We start from the raw sequence: 17,416 nt of genomic DNA, 5'->3' as shown, positions 1-17,416 counted from the left end.
CCATTTGATTTTGATTCATGGATATGTTTTTATAAGGTTCAAGAATCAAAAGTCAATCATTTTTATATATTTTTTAAGTTTTAAATACAGTTTCTTCCGTACAAAATGCATGATCCAAGTATCAATTTCTAGTAACACATTTGTAAGATCAAAATTTTGAAAAAATATCAAAAAAAATCTTAGTGGGTAGGGTTTGTACGTTTTCTATTTGGTAAGTTTCCATTGAGTTGGCAAGGGTTGTCAAGGGGTCAAATCAAGGTCACGTGGGGGCTGACTTTAATCCACACATAATTAATAAACAATTTCAAGATATTTGTTGGGTCAATCATTGAGGAAACCGTATCATGCTATATATGATTTCAAGTTCTCAAACTCACCCAAAAAAAGAATCAATCAGATTTGGGTATCCAACCAAAATTATGTCATGTCATGAAAATTAATCATAAACCTAACCCATGTAATTTAAAGAATGCTTGATATGTATATCCATAATAAAAAAAAAGTAAAAAGATTCACATGATATTTATATGAGTTTCTCAATCTTCGCACAAATATCTTGTGAACCTACGAAAGATTAGAATCAATCGAAAGAGTTTTTTATAATTCACATGATATTTACATGGATTATTCAGCATTCACACAAAATATTGTGACATCTTATAGTCACATCATTTCATATTTATATAAATACTTTGGTTTTTTTCAATTATGTTGCGAATCTTTTCGGTAATTTTAGCTATATTCAAAGGTTTTACAACATATTTATCCGAACATGAAGAGGTCCACGCAAATATGTTGTTAATCTCTTTTATGATTTTAATCATATTTGGAGGTTTGTAACATATTTTTGCTTCACACAAATATGTTGAGAATCTCTCTAGTTTTATTTTAATTATATTTGGAGATTCACAATATATTTGTGTCGCACAAATATGTTACAAATCTTCTTAGTTTGATTTTAAACATACAATATATTTGTGTGAACGTGAAAAAATTTGCATAAATATGTTGCGAACATCATTGTCCGCACAAATATGTTGTAAATGTTATTGATAATTTTAACCATATTCAGAGGTTCACAACATATTTATGCGAATGTTGGCTATAAAAAATCGAGAATCAATTATTTTAGACATACAAAGAATTTAGACATATTTATGGGTTTTTTGTGAGAACACACCATTTTTATAAGATGATAAGGTCATTTTTCGTATAAAATACTTGAGTTTGTCTGGTTATGGTTGATATCTAAATACAATTATATCCCAGACCCAATTTGCATATTGTTTAAGTCATAAGTTTTCATGTTCATACCCATACCAACATATTCAAGTCGAGATAGGTTGACACAAACCTAACTAGTTGACAGCCTTGCTAGAATAGCCCATGGTTCCATGATAATTTCAAATATCACTGATATTTGCTGTTTCCCAAGATCCAGTGATTCAATTCGGCTTATACTTTAATTAATATGGATGAAAATAGATTGGATCATGCTTGACCCAATATTGTTTCTTGTTTAGATTATTGGCCCCAACCTGGACTCCGATGTGACATAGATCTTACAGTGAAGTTTTGAATTGGGTTAGGATATGAGTTTATGTGGTATGGTACTCAATCAACAAATCAGGTACATACATAGGATTTGAGCAGAGAAAAAGCAAAATGGACTTTGTTTGACCAAATTTTCTAAAATCTAGACAATTTTAGTCTCACGTACTTAAGCAGATTGAATCTGCTGGATTTAGGCCTTGGGGCCTATGAGTTATGTGTTTTAAGGTTAGCACCCAGGAAGAGTTTGTAGGTTTCTTGTTGTTGCGAATAAAGAGATTCGATAAGGTTAGGTAAAACTGGTTAGCCCGGTAGGTGTGGTTTGGGATTTAGTAACGAGTTTGGATAGGATATAGGTCCAATGCTTGTAGAACCTGGTCTAGAGGGCATATCTAGGTCTAGAGACATGTGTTGGGGGTTCTCAGGTCAATCTAACGAGTAGACCGGTCTTCTATTATATATATATATATATATATATATATATATATATATATATATATATATATATATATATATATATATATATATATATATATATATATATATATATATTTGTTGTGTTTGAACCCAGAAACGGATTTGTAAGTTGTATATGTGATCCACCAAAAAGAATGGCATGCATGCTGCAAGTATGAACACCTATGTTGGAATGTTTTGCTGGAAGTTGGTTTGTGAGTGGTGATTTCAGATTAATCAAGTAATTAAGCTATCATTTTCTATTAAATGATTAAAAAAGATAAAAATGGTAAAAATACTAAAAATATTATATAAAACATCAATAAAAAGAAGTAAATGCAAAGAGCAAGACCCAATCGTGTGGTGCCTTGAATTGATATTGCCTTGCAAAAATGGATCAGAAAAATAATCATTCGAGATTCAACCATCGTGAATTAATAAAGGATTAACAATCATATTTGTGGAGAAGTTTAAACAGAAAATAACTGTATTGTATGTGCAATTTGATGTATTTTTTTTTAAACTCTATAATTTTCAATATTCTTTCTATGTTCAAAATCGCAAATATCTGAATTAAAAAAAAACTTTTTTAGCCTTTGCCCATCCAAACTTCCTCCTATATATGCCAACTTTCTCTCAAATGTGACTATTTTTTCTATAACAATCTTTGTTCTTATAACTGTATTTCTTCGATCAAATGTCAAAAACTTGTGTTTTATAGTCATTGAAAGGCTGAAACATATGCTTATAACTTTCATGTTTTGAGTCACAACAGAACTTTTCTAAGGTTTCCGTTTGAGTTTAGCGAATGCAAAAGGTAAAAAGGGCATTCCAAAGCTGGCTATTTGCAATACGGTCATTTTTCAAAGCTTAAATGGCTTTTAAAAAAGGTAAAGAACATTAAAAGTGATTTGTCTTATTATGACACCAACTTACAATTTGCTCTACTTGGGAGCCTGTGTTGGGAGCAAAGATGGGAGTGGAGTTGAATTGAAATGAGAAACAACTCCAGTCTCATCTCCACTCCCATCTCTCAAATCCTAGCTCCCAAACATAACAGGGTTAGGGAATTCAGTTAATCCCCATCTCCCTTTCAATTTAAGCTCCCAAACAGAGCTTTTATTATAAAAAAAAGGCAACATGTCTCATCTCCAACAAAAAGGCTCCAAAGGATGTACTTCGAAGCACCTTTCCTGAAGTTTCTAAATCAAAGGATTTCATGCATGGTTTTGGATTATAATTAAACACAAAACATGAATCTCTTTTTTTTTTTTGAAAGGCAAGCTGGGGTTAGGAAGACCCCTACCAGATATCTCTTAAGCCCCGTGGCAGAGGGATTCGAACCCGCGCCTAAGCTTGGCACAGGTCCCCGCTTACCACATGGGATACCACCTCAGTGGTACCACACATGAATCTCTACTCAAACCAAAATACCCTGACATTTGAATGCCACCAACAGAACTCTATATGCATTCCTACAATGGAAGCTACCATCTACAACACCTCCGAAAACTAATGTCTCAAATAACAGGAAATCCAGACCCCAAGCGATTGCCCACATGGTCTTGGGCTCGGTGATAGGGAGACGGCACCCTATCCCAAATTAGAGCCTCATATGGGCATCCCCAATTCCGGTACAGCCAAGAACGGCATCTCTCTCGGGGTCAAGGGATGCACCACAGGTTTACACTAATGGGATAGCAACCATATGCCAGAAGAGTCCAGCACGACTGGGTCTCCTGAGGGTGGTTTCCCCGTTCCGACATGGGAAAAAAATGACAGGAGCTCCAAGCCAGTCCAATATGCAATCCCTTTTTCTTCGACAAGGTGTGAAAGGAAATGCCCATCTTACCTCATAGGACTGCATCTTCCAACCCCAAACAAAAAAGACAATGTTGTGAAGCTTTTTAATAGAACCAATTCATGTGAGCTCACTCCAGATGCTTGAAAGACACGTGAAGACCCATCTAAGATTAATCTAATTAAACATTTGATTATTGATGACTAAAACGATCCTCTGCCATGATAATCACGTAATTATCTACAACAATCAAAATATAGACTAGAGAAAAGACAATCTACAAGAAGGCCAAGGAAACATGAAATGAAAGGCCATACAGCAATTTAATCATGAAATTAACCATCAAATATTCAGGCTAATCCATGCTCATAAAACAGAAGAATAAATAAAATTATCCCTATGGAAAAATTCCTACTTAACCTAAACAACCTGACGGCTCTCCACATGGTGACATTTGTACAGTTTGCTTAATTTACTCCTAATTATCACCTCGCTTCTTTTTACAACAAAGACATTTTATACTCTTTTTATCTTCGCCGCAATGGTTTTTGCAGGGGCGCAGGAATTTTCACCATCTGGGCCTCTCAGCAACTCCTAACCTCTGTTCCCTTAGTAACAAACCCTCTCAACTCAAACTACACAATGTACAAGTTTCAGTACAAACAAACACCTTTTATTTCCAGTCAAGCTTGTACACCGTTCAAGCCTCAGTTAGCTGTACAACATCCTTCACAATTCATCATGTCTAAGATGAAAGTGAAGCTTGAACCCCAATGCGCCTTTCTGCAATTGAGACAGACCATAGAGTTAGTCAACTGCCAAACTCAAAGAACATTAAAAACCTAGAGAATTGTTAGTGTATGACTCATGCAACTTGACAAACTTCCCGACTCCAAGGCATTTACAGACTTTGGACTCCAATGAAGATGTAGAGTATTAGATCGAGCCAGAGCCACAGATTCACCAGGCTTGTTAGTTTAATGGTTCAAAAGTAGTTTGAACCATAATAAGCAATAATAATGAAGATAACTTTGAGGTAGCCCATACCTAAAGCACCAAGTTGTAGGGACTTCTCAAAGTTTATGAGGACAGACATACAATCTTAAAACACAGCAAAATATGCCACCCTATTCAAAGAAACAAGTCAACCAGAGTTGGTACATTAGTTTGGTCCCAAATCTGTTACTTGGGCTCATAGAGCTCCAGATCTTAGCTTATAATTAACTCGGTTGGTCGTATCCACTGCCTCCATCTCAAAGCCCTTGGATCCAAGAAGAGTCCCCTTGATTCTGAAGAGGTTCTTCAAAACTTGATGCATTACACCAGATGGAGTTGCTTGACTCCATCCGAGAAGCAACTAAGAAAAAGGCTGTGATTGGCATGCCATTCATTCTATCCTAATTAGCTCTGGCAGGCACCAACTCAGCAGACTCGTCAGCTGCCCATGTGATTTCCCAATCCTCCCCCATAATGGATTTCCTAGTGCAAATTTTGAACCAAGTCTGATCAAGGCAATCCAGTCCACTGGTTTAAAACTATTTAATTGAAGCCAATTGGAATTGGTGCGGCCACCCAACTCATGACTTTTGACATTACGAAAAAACTACCAGTTTGTGCATAAAAAGAATGCAGGGTAAATAAGAGAACAAAGAACTTGAAAATAAATAATAAAAAGTTGCATACCTCCGGCAGTTACAAGTTTCTCTACACGGGCCACAATATGTTTTCCATATGTGTACTTCTTCAATGCATTTAAGTGAACCTTAATTCGAGAGAGGATCAGCTCACGTTGCTGGTCATCACAGGTCTCCAAAACTTTCTGCACAACATAGTTTGCAAACTGATCCTTCATCATTGCCTGAAGCCACAGACACCCAAAACAACACATTAGTATTAAAGAAATACTAGACCAGTAATAAAAAAAAAGTACATCAACAATTAGCAGTTTCAGACTAGCATTTGCAGGCTATAATCTTGAATGTGTCTCTAAGATAGTAAGCAATGGAGTCCGTCTACTGGTGCAGCCAGCTCTGCACAATAGCTGGAGCACAAGAAAGTTATATAGTGCTGGTATCAATGACATCAAAGCTCCATATGCAACCAAGAGCACATACAGATAGCTATTCATAAAATGATATTGAAAATAGTGCTTAAGAGTTTTTTTTTAATCCAAAGAAAATTGTTAAATTTAAAATCAAGCCTTCAACTTATGCCAGCAAGGGAATGTTCTCATTTCCTTGCTACATTATCACCGCAAGTTGCACTCACGAGAATTTTTATTGGTGGCTTGATTATCAGGACAAAATTAAAGTAACACTAGTACTTGGAGAACAGAGCTACAAACCTGCAAGGGCTCATTTTCATCAGTTGAACCAAGCATCTCATTGACCAAAATTTGACGCTCTTCCAGTCCACCAAATGTTAAACATTTCTCAACCACATTAGAAGCAAACTTCTGTTGACTCATTTGAACAATCTGTCCAGCTAATTTCTTGATTATAACTGATCGTTCGTGTGGTTTTCCGTGCTCCAGAACATGCTGTTTTCAGAATAATCGACACCAGTATGATAGAGTCATAAAACACAAACAGCACACCACTATCTAATACAAATATGAGAAAAATGAAACTTAAGCAATAACTACAGTGCGACATGCAGAAAAGCTCATAATGAAGACAATTCAGAGTAATTCGAGTAGTCAATATATACATATATTCCAGAATATATACACATACATACAGGTAACATCAACCTGAGATCTACGATGCAAGTTGTTTTAACTTACTCTAATATCGTAGATGTTTTCAGCATGGTCAATTTGCTAGGGATCGATCATTGGATCATATTTTTTGACAAAAAATACATTTTCTTAAATTGAGAAAATTTGATGCATTTATGACCATTGATTTTTCATCACTGGAAAAACCTGCTCCGGTGTCAGGATCCAGAGATCTAAATGTCAATCTCCATGGAGCAAGTACATCACATCCACAGGGTTAGATTTGTGGAAAAAGACAAAAAATAAAAAAACCTAAATGCCAATCTCCATGGAGAAAGTACATCACATCCACAGGGTTAGATTTGTGGAAAAAGACAAAATAAAAAAGCTTTCTAGGTGGATGGATTGCACATGCAATCAACTATATATATATATATATATATATATATATATATATATATATATATATATATGAGTTTATTAATTACAAAGGAACCATGACCATTGACCAGAATGGGGAGCACAGTATGGCAATCTTTAGAGAATGTTTTTAATGCCATGTGAAAATTAGACTTTCTCAAAATCCTGTGAATGCAAATCAGAATAACAGCACTCAGTTTTTTACAAACATGAGAAAGTGCAAATTATGACTGTGATTCTCACTTGGGAATGCTCCTCTCTTGAAACTTGAGAAAGCTGGTCACAAGACAGACCCTGTGAACAACTTTCTCAAGCTTGAACTTTTTCAAGCATGTGGCTCAGCCCACTTGTGACCAAAGCAAACGTGCCCTGGTTAACAGAAGAATCCACTTTCATGACACTAATATGAACTTTGAAAATTGTGCTTTATATGGAAAATGAACTGCCATCAAATAAAAAACAACTTCAGGTCATCCACAGCAAAGCTAGTTGATCTGCAACACCTTGATGGTATCACCACAGACTGATGTTTCTCTAAAAGATAGTCATAGTATGTTAAGACTGACTTTTTATTTTTATTTTTTTGAAGGAAAATATTAAGACTTTAGAATGAGCAAAGATGCAACATATGACGAACCTGAACAACATAATTCCCATATTGGTCCTGTGCTAGCATGCACACGGATTGCATAATCTCATCCATCATGATACTCTGTGTTTTTGGATCATTACAATGCTCTAGCACTCTCTGTTACATGGACAGAAGCATTTATACATTAAATATAGGACAAGAAACAGCATAATAATGAGGAATGTTCTCTTGCTGAAGGTCTTAAATGGTATAACATAAAAGAATGATTAGACCTGGATGACACGGCAACCATATGGATGTGTTGATAATGTCACTACTTGATCATAAAAAGAAGAGATAATAAACTGAATTGCATCTTGAGGGATGCACTCAATGCACTTTTGGATAACATGGTTTCCATTCTGATCCCGTACACAACGCATGACATGGCCATCAAGCTCTGAAACCATTTTAGTCTGCTGGTCCAAATTCACCACTTCAATGGCCTGCATATCCCGGTTAATGAGTTGAAATCAGACATGAATTACTGCACCATATACATGAATGGAGTCTTCTTTTGGAAATATAATCAGTTTATTCCAAAAGACGACATTACAACAAGAGAAAAAAGCATGTTGAACTGAAAAGACCTAGTAGATATTGTTACTCGCATAAAACACAACGATACATGTTAAGCACAAAGCTGCTCACAAAATTTGTCAAGTTAATCATGTATAAAAGTATTAATATTTTTCTAATTCTTCAAATTCTTGAAACCAAATAACACATAAACTTGTTTTATGAAGCAGGTACATGAACTTTTATAGCTACTGAAACTCCATGACATTACTGTCGGACATGCACTGATGCACACAAATTCTAGGGAACCAAAGAACAGGTAATTTTTTATGCAGCAGCTAGATAAACTTTTGTAGTCGCTGCAAACGCATGATTGTATACAGAAGGCTGGTGCGCGCGAGCACACACACACACACACACAGATTGCCGATGTATGCTTTCAAAATTAGAAAACGAAGCTTGATTTATGAAACCTTGCACTTCAAGCATGAACCTTTACGGTGAATAAGTAGGAAAATTCAATGGAGATGGCTTTAATAGGATAAACATATGGATATTTGAAGCCAAACTGTCAAACTGGTATAAACTGCAGAGAAAGAAAACAAACTCCAATATATAGTAAAACCTTACACAAAACTAGAATTTCACCAGAACATGAAACTGTCTAGTGTCTTCATATATTCATGCCTCTTACTTCCAAAATGAAAGCAACACATATAAAAATGAAACAAGGAAGTGTTTGGAAACTTTTGGAATAGACGATCTTGCATACAATCAGATCAGTAGAAGCAACAACAAGAAAGGTTTGAAAAGCTTTCATCATTTGACCGAAGCTGCCATTAAAATAATCATAACTTGCACCATGACACTCCTTAAACACGCAGTTACCACATTACAGAAATGCAGGTTCAGTTCAGAGAACTGGAAGACCTCCTGAGAGTTCCCAGCTCTTTCATGGCATCAACATATTATCACATTCTCTTATCCTATAAAATTCAAAACTAGGCCAATTTTTTTATCCATATTAGTTGTTTGTGAAGCAGTTTCATGCAATCTCCATAAAAAGAACAGATAAATGTGCAAGGTCATGCTACTAAGTATTGTTGTCACCAGAAACAAGAAAAGCCACAAGCTAATAGTATAAACTAGGATATGAGTATGAAACAAGCCATTATGTTCATAAAATAAATAGAACTACCTTCTGAATTACTCTGCAGCCATACATCTGAAGGCTTAAGGTCAATACATGACCAGTGAGTTGGTCAGCTAGTTCCCTTCTCTGGATCGCGGTCCCATGCTCAAAAAACTGAGAAATTAACTCATCAATGCCATGTACAACATGTTGAGAACATATAAAAATCCAACTGGAATGCAAGAAGATAGTGTATATACCTTCTGGATTACATAATTCCCAAACACATCAGTCATTAAAGAAAGGGCTTGAGGCATTATTTCTTGGAAGATCATGTTTTTCTCCTCAACCATGGCAGTTTCTAGTTTTTGCTGAATGAACCTGCTCCCATACTGGTCAGCACTGTTTCATACACAAAAACATCTTAATACTTTCCTACAAGCATCCCACTAACTAATTCTAAAAGTTCCTGGAATTGCATATTATACCTGAATTCAACAACATGGCCAGCAATTTCTGACAGCTCAAAACATCTAGTCTTGTTGCTTTTAAATTCCTCCAGAAGGGAGGATGCAAAACCTTCTTCCATGTTACCTCCATTATCTGGACGCCATGATCCCATCACACCTCCACCACCCATACCCCTCATAACAGAAGGAAAGCGTAAGCTCCTATCATTCTGTCTGAGAGGACTGCCTGGCCGCCCAGGAGAACTAGGAAGAACAGAACCAGCTAACATGCTTCCTGGATATGGCATACCAACCCCATAGGAAGGATTTGCATAGTATCCATGATTTAGTCCACCAGACTTGCCCAAAAACGGCATATTATACTGCGACTTTTGTGCCAGCAATGCCCCAACATAGGCTTCCTCTAGTAACTCCATGTAAGAATTACCCATATAGTTTCTATCTAAGGAAGGACAATTAAAATTGGCAGAAATCTGTGCAGCATATTCTGAATTCCTCTGCAAACTCTGTATATACAATGGATCCGCCACAGGCAACTGAAGACCAGTGGCAACATGGCTTCCAAGTCGGCTGAGATTTTGTATATCTGGTGCACCACTCAGAATTGCACCCGAAGGCATGCCAACACCAAAAGCTCTTGAATCCATCCCAGGGGCTAACATGGATGATGCACTATCATATAAGGGAGGCAAATTGCCACCAGCAAGCTGATTTGTCATCATCGATGACAACAAAGGATTAACAGCATATGCACCCAAACCATAATCTGAAAATCCATCATTTGAAGGATCCGTATTCTGATAAAGAGCAGAAGAACCCGCCGAGTTAGCAACACAGGCAGCATTTGGTACTTTCCTGTATGAATTACCAGAAGCAGCAGCTCGCTTAGGCAAGTAAACTTGCCCATCGAAAGAAAGTGAAGAGTTGTTTAGGTCTACTGCAACTCCATTGCTTTTAGCCAAATCAGGATATGAAGATTTTATGGGTTTAGGAGCAATAGGCAGATTGAAAGATTCAGTTTCTGAATTTTTCAAGTATGAGCGTTGCTTACCATTACTTTGACTTCTTTGCAAATCAAACAGGAAACTTGAGTGATCTTCAATTCCCTCATGAAGTTGTGCATGCAAGTGATGGTCCTCATCTACCATATCGTTCTTCGACAGACTCATCCCTGACAAATTGTTTGCAAGGTCTGTAGACTCAGCCATATTTGAAGGAACACGACTTAGTGAGCCTGGGCCGCCAACACTCTTCTTATCAGAAGAAACAAACCGTCCTCCCACAGGTGGAAGGCCAGTGCTGGTATAGTTTGAAACATGCTGGAGATCTGGAGTGGCACTTCTTGAAAGTGATGCACCAAGGGTGGAAGCATAACCATGAGATGCTGATGAACCCAGGCTCTGTACCCCACCAGTTCCTTGCATGGTTGTAACAGGCTGCAGACTATCCATAGATGCTATCTCATGATGAAGATTTGCCAATTTTGCTTCATTAGAAGCCAAGGGATCATCATCATCACCAAAAGCATTGCGGCTTGCTGGACGAGAAAGATGACGTGGAGCAGGACTAGGGCGGCCAAGGTCCTCCTGCAATCATAAGTCAAAATATAGTAACACAAAGGAGAAACTAGTGCACAGGCACGGAAGAAATCACACATTATATGTGCGGTGTGTTTCCAAATTTTATCAGACATGATAGAAAAAATTTCTGCTAAGCGACAATTTAAATTAAAGCTGTAAAAAACACCATGAATATTTTGGAAACCCATGGAAATGAAAAAAATATAAATATAAATAAAATAAAACAAAGTTAAATGATGAGCTTGGCGGCGATCCAGATAACTGCTTCAAAAGAATGTTTGGCTTCATACAAGCTTTGGAGCAATAAAAACAAATGTATAAAAAGCTGAAATAACTTATAGGAGAAGCTTTCTAAAGATATCACCACTGGCTTAAAAATTGGCAGTTGAGACAGGAGTCAAGTGCCTTATATATATTAAAGCAACCATAATGGGACAAACAATATCGAGGCCAGGGAGACAATACATGTATACAAAAAAGATGGCAACGGGAGACCGTTAGGTCAGCAAGGCATGATTTGATGATATAACGGTAGCAGCAAAAGCCCTGCTGTTCAAGAATCATGGACGTCAAAGCTAACAATTATATTAAGAGGCATACTTGTCTTGCAGTTTGAACACATTGAAGTCTGGTGTCTTGTTCAACTCACAAGCAAACCTATATCAACACAGTACATATGCACATGCAACTTCACCAAGCACAATGCCATTAGATGGGACATTTATTTGTTGATATTATAGAAAAGACAAATTACTTACAGGATATCACACAATGGTCAGTGATGTGCATCGGTTTAGTTTTCAGCACCATATATATAAATGTATTATCATAGGGAATGAACCTCAGTGCAATTCCTGGCACACCTTCAAGTTTTACTTAGATTGTCCAGAGATGCTCCTAAGATTGCTAATATAAACTTCCATCAAAAGTTTGAAAACTTCAACGGTTCATGTTAACACAGAAAAGTATCTCATAAAATGGTGCAATTTTTTTTACCATGAGAGCACGTTTGAAAGTGGGCAAAAGATAGGAAAAATGTGAGTGAAAAAGAAACAGGTACAGTTTTTCCAATTGTTCCAAACAAGAGGAAGGTTTTCAGATGAATTTTTTTTCCCAAAAATCTAATTTATTCATATGATAAATGTCTCCACTAAGTAGTTTAGACGATTCCACTAAGCGTCAATTTTGGGAAGATTTAAACGGAGTAGTACAAGGGATATCTCATGGAGAAAAAAATTTCATCGGCGGAGACCTTAATGGACATGTAGACATTAGTAGGGATAGATTTGAGAGTATCCATGGAGGCTATGGTATAGGAGAAAGAAACGAAAGTGGAGAAAGGATTCTAAATTTTGATTTGTCCTATGATTTGATCTTAGCCAACACGTGGTTTAGGAAGAGGGAGTCTCACCTAGTAACATTTAAAAGTGGGGTTAATAAGAGTCAGATAGATTTTTTCCTACTCAGAAACAGAAATAGGGATTGTTGCATCGATTGCAAGGTTATACCGGGAGAAAGTGTAGCTACACAGCATAGAGTCTTAATTTTAGATCTTAAAATTAGAAAATGTCACAAAAGGGATAGACATAGGATAGATCCTAGAATTAAGTGGTGGGCACTGAAAGGAGCTAAACAAGGAATGTTTATAGAACAGGTAGCTAAGGAAGCTAATTGGTGTCTCGAGGAGGATGCAGAATCAATGTGGAATAAGATAGCGGGCTGCATGCAAAAGGTAGCGAAGGAGGTTTTGAGTGAGTCTAAAGGCGGTGCTCCTCTAGGTAAGGATACATCATGATGGAACAAAGATGTCAAATTAGCTATTAAGGTTAAAAGAGAGTGTTATAGAAATTTAAGTAAGAGTTGTGATAATGAGAATTTGGAGAAGTATATGGTAGCAAAGAAGGAAGCTAAAAAAGTAGTTCGAAATGCAAGGGATAAGGTATATAAGGAGGTCTATGTCAAGTTGGATACCAAGGAGGGCGAAAAGGATATTTATAGGCTTGCAAAGATGAGAGATATGAAATCGAGGGATCTGGGTATGGTTAGATGTATCAAAGATGAAACACAAAGGGTTTTAGTTAAAGATGAGGAGATTAAGGAGAGATGGAAAGATTATTTTGATAAGCTATTTAATGGAAGGCATGCCCAGGATCTTGGAGACTTCTCCATTCCTTTTCATGAGATGAATCGTGACTTCATGCGCAAGATTCAAAAGAAAGAAATTATAGAGGCTTTGAAGAAAATGCAATCCAGAAAGACAGTTGGCCCGAATGGTATACCTATCGAGGCTTGAAAATGCTTGGGTGAGAAAGATTTAGTATGGTTGGCAAATCTTTTTAACAAGATTTGGCGGACAAATAAGATGTCTAATGAGTGGAGGAAGAGTACTTTGGTGCCTCTCTATAAGAATAAGGGTAATATACAGAATTGCACAAACTATCGTGGTATAAAACTCATGAGTCATACTATGAAACTTTGGGAGAGGGTGATTGAGTATAGGTTGAGGAAGGTTGTCATGATATCGGAGAATCAATTTGGTTTTATGCCTGGAAGATCAACTATGGAAGCTATACATCTTCTTAGACAACTTATTGAGAGATATAGAGAAGGGAACAAAGATTTGCATATGGTTTTTATTGATTTGGAGAAGGCATACGATAGAGTACCTAGGAATGTTCTCTGGTGGACAATGATGAAGAAAGGTATCTCTCTCAAGTACATTAATATAATTAAAGATATGTGCGAAGGAGTAGTAACCAATGTCCACACTTGTGGAGGGGTGACAAACAATTTTCCTATAACGGTTGGGTTACATCAAGGATCTGCATTAAGCCCTTTCCTTTTTGCTATAGTGATAGATGAACTTACGAGATCAATTCAAGAAAATGTGTCATGGTGTATGTTGTTTGCTGATGATATTGTTTTGATTGATGAGTCTAGAGCCGGGGTTAATGCTAAGTTAGAATTATGGAGTCAGACTTTGGAAGCAAGAGGTTTTACGTTGAGTAAGAGTAAGACAAAATATATAGAATGTCGGTTTAGTAAGCAACGAAGTAGTGGTGAGAGTGTAGTGAAGCTTGGTGAGCAAGAAATAGCGGTGGATGACTGTTTCAAATATTTGGGATCTATCATTCAAAAGAATGGAGAAATTGATGGAGATGTAAATCATAAGATTAAGGTTGGGTGGATGAAATGGAAAAGTGCAACTGGTGAATTGTGCGATCCTAGAATGCCATTGCGGTTGAAGAGAAAGTTTTATAGGACGACAATTAGACCTGCTTTACTATATGGTACAGAATGTTGGGCTGCCAAGAGACATCATATTCAAAAAATGAGTGTAACTGAGATGCGTATGCTTCGATGGATTTGTAGAAAGACACTAAAAGATAAGATTCAGAACAAGGAAATACGTAAGAAGGTAGGCGTTGCATCCATTGAAAATAAGATGAGTGAGAATCATTTACGATGGTTTGGGCATATTCGACGAAGGCCTAATGATGCTCCGGTTAGAAGGATGGAGAAATGGGAAAATATATTAGCTAAAAGAGGTCGGGGTAGGCCTAAGAAGACTTGGATGGAGATGATAAGAAAGGATATGAATGCTTTGAACCTCACCGAGGACATGACATTGGATAGAAATGATTGGAGGAGAAGGATTCATGTGGAGGACCCAAAATGATTTTCTTTTTGGTTTATATCGCCGACATGACAATTGTTTGGGATGAAGGTGTTGTTGTTGTTGTATAAATATCTCCATCTCTGAAGATGGAAAATTGTTTCATATGACAATCTCTCTCTTTTCTCCAATTGATGTTCACATCACACAAGGAAAAGAAAAATTGTCACATGAGAACTTCTCCTATGTAAAATTTCCTTTTCATATGAGATTTTTTCTGTGAAATGTGGCCTTACAAGGTTGGGAATCTAAGAAGAATACATGTCCGGTAACAAAAATAAAAGAAATCTGCTTCCGCAAAAACTAACAAAGTAACACTTTTCCAACCTGCAGAAATGCCCTCAATATAAACCAATAACATACTGATATAGTGTCAAAGAAAAAAACCACCCCTTGGCAATTCCCATCCATAAAACAAAACCATGTTACAGAAGAATACCAGATATATTGTTTAAAGCCAGACCATCACAAAAGCAAACTAAAAAAGAACAAGGTATAGAAATAAGCGTTTGGAGGCAAGCATTGCACAAGCCATCTATCTGTCCCTTACTATCAAGATACAATGAACACCCGTGACCCACTTGACAAACTAGCTGGATATTATCCAATCAACAGCCTTTCCACCAGCATTTATACTAAAAACAACTGACATCAACACCGATTTGAACAAGTACAGACTTACAAAAAATAACTCCCCTTCCTGAATCTAAAGGGGTTTATTCAGATGGCTACTGATGATCAATATCCAGAGCAGTGTGACATGATTATCTTAAAGATGACGCAGATAGACTATGTATGCATCCCATGATACAGATGCCTATGATCATTCTGTATTAGTAACATCAAACAGTAACTACGAGAAAGCAAGGATCACTTAAGAATGCTAGAGTAATCACTCAATCAAAAGAAAACTGTAAACTCGTTCAAAAATAATACAAGAACAATTTTTCATAAGAAATTGAACAAAAAATCCACCTGCAGGATATCAGCGAAGCTCTTCTGCCTACTTCCCAAACCCAACCCAGACAATCCGATCAGTCCATCTCCTCCACGCTCGAGCCACTCTGTTGATGGCTGCCTCGCAAGGCTGTTCTGCTTCTGTATTCCCCCCTGCGCCTGCGAATTGAACCCCAGCTGCGACGAGAACAACGAACTGCTCCCCCCCTCGCCCTCCGCTCCGCCAGAATCAGCAGCGGTCCGGCTCGCGTTCCTCCGGTCCCCGATCCCGCCAAGCAGCGAGTTCCCGCCGGCAGCCGCTTGGAACCGCTGCGCGAATCGCCAGTCCTCCTTAGATAGTGCCGGAGGCGGCAGCCTGGGGTTCAGGTTGACGTGCGAGTAGTAATAGGAGAGGTATGCCGGATCGTTCCTCATCTCCTCATCCGCCGCGGCGAGTCCCCCAGAAGTGGCTGCGGCGCTGCCCTCTCCGAAGAGCCCGCTGACGGCCGCGAGCGAGCCCTCGACAGTCGGCGGCGCGCTTCCGCTCCGGAAGATGTTGAGCTCCCTCTCCCGCTCGCTCACCTGTTGCCTCCGTTGCTCCCTCAGCAGGAACTCCAGCTCCTTTCCCAAATCCTCACCGAACGACGCTTCGCCCCGATTCTCCCCGAGGATCCCCGACCTCATCCCCATCTCAGACAGCATCTTCACAGGGCTCTCAGTAACTATCATACACACTAAAATTCCTCAATATCCTGCCGGAGAAATCTTGACAAAAAAGAGAAACAACAGAAATTTCCACGTACAAAACTACAAAGGAGAATCATTTACCGACGAGAGTGAAGATCACCGATGTCTCCGGGGAATCAACAACAGGCGACGGAATTGAGAGCTTCAGGTCGTGATCGGAACGATCGGAGAGATTTCCCGGCGATCTGGTGGCGATCGGCCGCCATTTTTTCTTCGCTATGTGTATCGAGTTACAAAAGAAGAGTGAAACGGGCTGGTGCTCACCTGGGGGGTGATAAGCACGCTCCTCTGAGAATTAAGGCCGTCCGATCGGTCAACGGACGGCTCGGATCGCCCTTCGAGGATGCTCGGGGGTTTCTTGCGAGGACCCTCTTTAGGGTTTTTATTTCCGCTTTAAATAATAAAAACGCAATCAATAACCAAAACTGATTCCTTCACTTCTTTCACGACCCTCTTGTCAATAAAATATCCCCAGTAAAAAAAAACTACTCCCTCACACATTGTTTCATATTAATATCAATGCGACGACAATCACGCTACAACGTGGTCAGTTTTAACCCTTCTTTCTCTTCTTTGAAACGTGGAATGATAAAAGTATTCCGCCTTGAAATGAAAATGCATACTGTGAGCTAGGGTTTGACGTGAGCAAAGACAGTGACGGGTTCAGAAAACGGAATTTTTAGATAGTGGATAGATACACCGTGCACCTTACTGCCACGTCATTTGGATGCTAAGTGGGGCCCGCCAAGTTTCGTTGGGCCCGCCAAGTTTCGGACCC

The 17,416-nt window shown here is 38.2% G+C and overlaps 1 protein-coding gene across 1 annotated transcript; it reads right to left on the bottom strand.

The window, feature by feature from the left end:
* Positions 1–4,110: 4,110 nt before the first annotated feature.
* On the bottom strand, positions 4,111–16,992 carry LOC149821370 (pumilio homolog 1-like). The gene is made up of 10 exons (XM_089982286.1): positions 16,720–16,992; positions 15,931–16,613; positions 9,718–11,285; positions 9,490–9,631; positions 9,296–9,403; positions 7,812–8,024; positions 7,585–7,695; positions 6,153–6,347; positions 5,492–5,666; positions 4,111–4,591 (listed from the first exon to the last, which is right to left on the bottom strand). Exons 2-10 carry the CDS (start codon positions 16,591–16,593, stop codon positions 4,554–4,556), a joined length of 3,213 nt encoding a protein of 1,070 aa, XP_089838412.1. The 5' UTR covers positions 16,594–16,613; positions 16,720–16,992; the 3' UTR covers positions 4,111–4,553.
* Between the last annotated feature and the right edge of the window lie 424 nt (positions 16,993–17,416).

This window comes from Nuphar pumila, chromosome 12, assembly GCF_984573655.1.
Source record: "Nuphar pumila chromosome 12, dmNupPumi1.hap1.1, whole genome shotgun sequence".
In the NCBI taxonomy this organism is placed as follows: Eukaryota; Viridiplantae; Streptophyta; class Magnoliopsida; order Nymphaeales; family Nymphaeaceae; genus Nuphar; species Nuphar pumila.
Note: the sequence above shows the minus strand (reverse complement) of the source record. Positions and strands in the feature narration are given on the sequence as shown.

Excerpts from the sequence above, each read along its gene's own strand:
- LOC149821370 (XM_089982286.1), bottom strand. The coding sequence starts at position 16,593 with ATGCTGTCTGAGATGGGGATGAGGTCGGGGATCCTCGGGGAGAATCGG. Across the intron at positions 6,348-7,584 it reads ATGGGAATTATGTTGTTCAG|CATGTTCTGGAGCACGGAAA; the intron begins GTTCGTCATATG and ends TTCTGAAAACAG. Across the intron at positions 4,592-5,491 it reads GAAACTTGTAACTGCCGGAG|AAAGGCGCATTGGGGTTCAA; the intron begins GTATGCAACTTT and ends TCTCAATTGCAG.